The sequence below is a fragment of the Osmerus mordax genome, chromosome 14 (assembly GCF_038355195.1).
Source record: "Osmerus mordax isolate fOsmMor3 chromosome 14, fOsmMor3.pri, whole genome shotgun sequence".
Lineage (NCBI taxonomy): Eukaryota > Metazoa > Chordata > Actinopteri > Osmeriformes > Osmeridae > Osmerus > Osmerus mordax.
In genome coordinates this window covers 2,255,890-2,261,889 of record NC_090063.1, presented here as the reverse complement: position 1 = coordinate 2,261,889, position 6,000 = coordinate 2,255,890, and the positions used below count along the sequence as shown (strand labels likewise).

Below are 6,000 nucleotides of genomic sequence, written 5' to 3'. Positions count from 1 at the left end.
GAGGGTGTCATTTACATAATAAATTTGTTGAAACCACATCATATGACATTAAACATGAAAATGAAAATATGAAAATAAAAAAAACATAGGCCTAGCTTACTGTAATAAGCGATAAAACACGTCACTCCTATACATTTAATTTGGTCTGCTACTTTTTGCCAGCCCTCTTTCTTGGATTTTGAAGACTTGAATTCTATAACAAAGAAAGTATAATGTCAGACTTCTGTCTCCCTTTTGTTTGGTTGCGCTATCAAGACGAAATCCTTCACTCTTAGACTGAGTGGTTCGCGCGCGCTCCTGCGAGGGGCTGCCTATCCAGAGAGTCATGCATCAGGTGGCACAACACCGGAAGCAGAAGATTAAGCTAGCTAAATGTCCTCTTCATTGGCGAGGGTTAGGCTTGGGATCCTGTAGCCGGATGCTGAGTGTTTCGTGCCTGAACAAATAACTGTTAAGACACATGAAGAAGGTGGCAAGCAAAACGTGAATGGTTAGAAGCATTTTGGTAATTCCTTATTAATGTCTGGCGGGTAAGTAAATGAGTAAACCACGGCAGCAAGCTAGTTGGTATGTTATGCGCGTGCATGAAACGTTCGACTAAAATATTTTCGCACGTAGCTAAACGTAATTAAAAAATTCAGTGTTATCATAGTTTACATTTAGTCATTTAACAGAAGCTCTTATCCAGAGCGACTTACAGTAAGTACAGGGACATTCCCCGGAGGTAAGTAGGGTGAAGTGCCTTGCCCAAGGACACAACTTAATTTTGCACGGCCGGACGTCGAACCGGCAACCTTCTGATTAATATCCCGATTTCCTAACCGCTCAGCCACCCGACTCCCATAATTGAGTGTCATGTCAAATGTTGCCTATGTTCAATTACATTTTCCCTTTGTTTGAGATGATGTTATGAACTCTATCTTGGCTATGAAGTTTCAGAGCTGGGTTGTTTTTTAATTTATTTTGTATCGTATTTGCATGTTTAATATCTAACATGATTTGTATCTGGTAGGTAGGTGGTTAATTAGTGTAGGCCTACATTGAGATGTCATAACCAACTGCAGTCTGTATAAAGCTAGCTGTAGTAAGAGTACGGCCTACAGCAATATAAACCTTTCCAGGCTTTGGGTGTTTTTCCAAACTTGTCTGGGTAGATTAACTATTAGAATAACTATCTATTTGACTGTAACAAGTGTCCTACAAGTGTTATTCTCAGTTAAGCAATTTGGCGGACTCTGCATTTTACAATATGGCCAGTTAATTCAGTTGTTGCTTATTCCTCTTTGCTATCCAGACATGACTCTTAGTATGTCCCCGGCCGCAGTGTGCCAGTGTTTCACACTGGTGTCACTGTGTACGTCCATAGCTGACCCTAACTGGATCCAGGTCAGAAACAGCTCTGACCCTAGTGGTAAACGGCTCATCTATGGAGTGGCCTTTACTCTACATGCTGGCCAGAACCTCACAGACACAGGTAGGAATGTGTGCAGGAAGACCACGTTATAGGTGGCACGCCAACATTTGGCATTTATTTAATAACATATACTGTATTGTGCTTTATGTGGTTATTTATATGTATATATTTTTTTAAATAGTGTTTTTTTTTGTGTGTTAGAGCGAGTGAGTTAATAATCGTTTTGTTAATGCGTGACTTTAGATCTGTGTATGCTTGCCAGAGCCATAATGTGCCCATAATCTGTATCTTGTCTCCCGCAGGTCCCCTGGGTGGCATGAACAGTTGGGGGATGTGGCTACTCTATGTCCTGGCTGCTCTGTGCTACAGCACCGTCCTAATTTCCAGCTCCTCCTTCCTGCTGGACTTCATAGGGGGAGGAATGTCCCACCCACGGCTGGTGGTGTCCCTCCACATCACAACAGGTATCCCCTGAACTCCTGTTTTACCTGAACATGCTCTGATTATACTCTGATTATGAGGAGGTGATAATCAAACGACTTTTAAGAAGCATCCTTTAGATGGCATAAAATTAGGGCTGCAACAACGAATCGATTGAATCGATTAAAATCAATTATTAAAAGCGTTGGCAACGAATTTCATTATCGATTTGTTGTGTCGTGCAATTATTACGGCACTCAATATGTCGCGGAGATGTTTGAGTATTTTAAAAAAAAGTTTAGTTGAGCGCGGAGCGGAGGCAGAGGAAAGGCCATCGGAGAGACGTTGTTGAGTAACGTTGTTCTGAAACACATGGCGGAGACAGAGAAATCAGTACGACCCAAGGTGTGGGAGCATTTCACACTAAATACATCGAAACAGTGTGTTAATTGACCGAGGTGAAGTTAGTTTCATATTCGACATTCGTCTCACATTCGGAAGACGCTACTTTGCAGCATCACGTTAGGGACCGAGTGAAAACCCATACCATTTAAAAAAAAATAGACTTTTATAATATTTTTAGGAATATAAAACCTCAAACAGACACCAGAGTATCTTAACAATGTCTGGTATACTTCCACAGCCTTTACTTTTTCAATTAAGTTTCAAATAAAATGATAGAAAATCACTAATCTTTGAACTTTTTTCAAAATGTTGTCAACAAATCTTAAATATACACCAGATTATTCTAATAAAGTCTGGCCTACTTCCACAACCTTTCAATTTTCAATAAAGTTTTAAACAAAACTCAAATAAATTGCTCATCTTGGAAAATAGCATTACATCCACACTAATATTAATAACTTTTTCAAAATGGTGTGCTTGTTTGTGCACATTCTGAAGATGTTTTGCACTGTGAATTTGCACTGTCAGTTCTGTTTTGGAATAAAGGGTTGGAAGTTAATGCTTTTTCGTTGTAGTTTTTTTATCCGATTCATCGATTAATCGAAAAAAGAATCGACAGATTAATCGATTATTAAAATAATAGTTAGTTGCAGCCCTACAAAAAATATGCCGTACTTTAATCATGTAGGTTGGTCGGTTGAGCACGTTGTAGGTTGGTTGGTTGAGCTCTCCCTCCCATTCTCTGGGAGTCAATAATGTGTTCCATTTTCTCTTTTCCTCTCTCTCTCTATTAAGTGTCTCTCCTCCTATGTGCTCTCGGAGTGTGTGGGGCCTGCTTGTACATCATCCATCATAACCTGCAAGAGGGCAGGCTGGGGCTGCTGTGGTTATGGGACTGGGGGCCCAGGTGGGGACCAGGCTTAGGCCACCCCACCAGGGATAGAGGTAGAGGGGATGGGGAAGGGGCAGCAACAGGCATGCAGCCATTTCCAGGGGAGAGCTTCTACATTGCAGGGCTGGGCCTGCTCTTCTCGGGCATGGCCTCAATCATCAGTATCAAAGGCCTGGGCAACATGCAGCTTGACCACACCAACAGGGGATACACGGCGGTGGAGGAGGAGGAACACTGCAACACAGAGCCCCTCACACCCAGAGAACCTGCTCAGGGGGCAGAGATAGGAGAGGAGTGGAGGGTGGTGTTTCCAGAGTGACATCGTTTGGAATGGCCTCCAACAGCACAAGGGTGACAATTAGCCTCATGGTTGGTGTCTTACCATCAGGTGTGCTGGTGACCACTGGAGTTTTAGTGTCAGGGGCGTAAGTTACTATAGGATGTTGACCATTGCACTGAAAATGAAGGCTGCTGTAAGAGCAGTGTAGATCTCCACTAGTTTTATTTTGGTCACTTACCCCCATTTTCCTCAAGCGCAATCCAGCCCCAATCTGGAGAAAACACCCCCAAAACATTATGTTTTAACCCTTGTGTTATCTTCGGGTCATTCTGACCCATCAGTCATTGTGACCCACCATCGTATTGCAACAACTTTACCGCATACAAAAACAAAGTGAAGCATTTTCTTTTAACTGTTGGGCTGTCTCAGACCCCCCCACATTGCAAAGGTTAAAATAAAATTATTTTTATTTGTTTTTGTATTGGGTAAAATTGGGTAAACACAACGATGGTTCGTTATGAACCTTTGGGTCATGTGACCCGAAGGCAGCACAAGGGTTAAAGCTTTTATTCGTCTGCCTATTACTTTGAATGATGGGAATCTGGGATTTAAATACAATAGGGAAATGTAATCCTATTTACCCACAGTTTTTTTAAAGGTTTTGATCACGTTTTTACTGTAGTTATTAAGAATGTTTAGAGGAAAGATGAAAGTACCTATTGTATTGGAATTTGTAAAGAAGTGACCTAGATGAAAATAAGTGCACCTGTTAAAAAAACATACAGAAACAGATTATTTACTTTGTGAATTTAAAGATCGATTGTTTGAGGATTAGGTGTACATTGATGTTTGAAAGTTTGTGTGTAACCATGAAAATAGCCCACGTGAACCTTTTTTCATGGTTTCAATTTAGAAAATATCCCTGCACTGAGTTCAGCCCAAAAGGAAATGTTTCAGTTTCGTCTTCACAGGTGGTTTTGTGAAAATGACAGTGAAACTACAGTATTTGCACAGTCTTCCAGTGTGGCACTTTTCATTTACCCTCTGGAAGACAGAAATAACTTGTTTTAAATTGAAGATTTACCTGTGTTTTAGCTAAGCTTTAAATCTTTTTGGAGAAAATGTATATGGTCTACTTTAGCTTTTTAGTTTTTATGTTTTTATTTTGCTGTTATCGCTGCTAGCGTTACTTCATATTCATTGAGTGGTACTTCATATGTTATAGAATGTATGCAAATTAGGAGCGGTTGAATGTGACACTTTATACGGTTTATGATTAAATATGTTTCACATGTCCGATTTCATAAGATTAATACAGATGCTACATACATATTGTGTCAGTGTGCTTCCTAGTTTAATTAAACATCCATGTCTAATTAAATAGCACAAACTATCTAAAACCCAACTGTTCATACTGTATACTTGATGGAAGCCAGTGAAACAAGCCTTACAGATATTGTGGCATGGTGTGTTTTCTTTAAAAAAATAACAAAATCAGAATCCACTCATCTTCTCACACTGTTAAGGTACATTTGTACCTTAACAGTGTGAGAAGATGATCTACTTGATAGGTGAGCTCACCTATCAAGTAGATCATTAGTGTTGGTAAATTGACTGATAACAACTCTAGGCTTTATTGCTTTTTCCTAGTCTTAAAGCTGGAGTTTTTCATGTGAAGACATAGGGTCTGTAAAAAACCCTTGGTCCAAGCATTCCTACTCTTGTGTCCACGTTTCCCATTTGAAATGTAAAATATTTAGTTCATTGTCTCTGTGTGATAATTTATTCATTAAACTGTAGTGTTAGTGTGGAATACCGCAAATTGAGATGTTCTGAGGTGTTCACACCAGGGGCCTATACTATGAAGCAGGATTTGGGGTTAGCAAGGTAACTTCAGGTTTAATCCTGTGTTTTCAGTATTACGACGGAATCATCTCTGGAGCAGGTTATGTTCAAGATAACAGACCAACATGTATGATGAAAGCACCACCTACTGACGCATCAATTCTATTGGAAAATTGCATTGTTTCTAGAAGAACCCATGACCTCAGGTGCGCAGATAGTTTGAATCCAATAAAATGCTTTCGCATACTTCATGTTGCAAAGGAACTTGTAAATAAATGTATTAGCAGTTAATACACAAGTATCACCAGAAAACACAACAAAACTACAATCATTGCAGAGCCCCGTTGGATTGAAAAAGATGGAAAAGGTCTTGTTTTTTGCCTTGAAAAACAAATAATTTTTTGGGGGAATAAGCTTGAGGTATTAAGGATATTATAATGGAAGTTCAAACAGAAATTCAGAATGAAATTTGGCTTTTCTATCCTTTATGAATCTAAATATATAAAGGATTATTGTGATTCTTTATTTGAATGCTATTAAAGTAATAGTTTATCCAAAAACTAAACGAGGTAGACAAATTCTTATTTGATGAGTTCCATTAGCGTAAACTGAAACAAACTAGAGATGTTACATTTTCTGGGGAAATTGTGAGGTGTGCTTGCGTCCGTTGCAGATGGGTCCGTTTTTTACTTATATTTTACAACCAATATTTCTGTATATCTTAAATAAGTATGGTAGGGAGTC

At 39.4% G+C, this 6,000-nt stretch overlaps 1 protein-coding gene across 3 annotated transcripts; it reads left to right on the top strand.

Moving 5' to 3' along the window:
* The first annotated feature begins 369 nt into the window (after window positions 1-369).
* LOC136955907 (uncharacterized) lies at window positions 370-5,224 on the top strand. 3 transcript variants are annotated; one of them, XM_067249659.1, is made up of 4 exons: window positions 370-490; window positions 1,295-1,474; window positions 1,717-1,878; window positions 3,035-5,224. In XM_067249659.1, the coding sequence occupies exons 2-4, from the start codon at window positions 1,297-1,299 to the stop codon at window positions 3,448-3,450; spliced, it is 756 nt and encodes a 251-aa protein (XP_067105760.1). In that variant the 5' UTR covers window positions 370-490; window positions 1,295-1,296; the 3' UTR covers window positions 3,451-5,224. The 3 variants fall into 3 exon arrangements, with proteins under 3 accessions (XP_067105760.1, XP_067105758.1, XP_067105759.1); XM_067249657.1 differs by having other exon boundaries at window positions 376-530; XM_067249658.1 differs by having other exon boundaries at window positions 377-505.
* The last annotated feature ends 776 nt before the right edge of the window (window positions 5,225-6,000 follow it).

Bases quoted from the DNA above. Each gene is read 5' to 3' on its own strand.
- LOC136955907 (XM_067249659.1), top strand. From the start codon at position 1,297: ATGACTCTTAGTATGTCCCCGGCCGCAGTGTGCCAGTGTTTCACACTG. The intron at 1,475-1,716 runs GTAGGAATGTGT...TGTCTCCCGCAG, and splicing joins CCAGAACCTCACAGACACAG to GTCCCCTGGGTGGCATGAAC. The intron at 1,879-3,034 runs GTATCCCCTGAA...CTCTCTATTAAG, and splicing joins GTCCCTCCACATCACAACAG to TGTCTCTCCTCCTATGTGCT.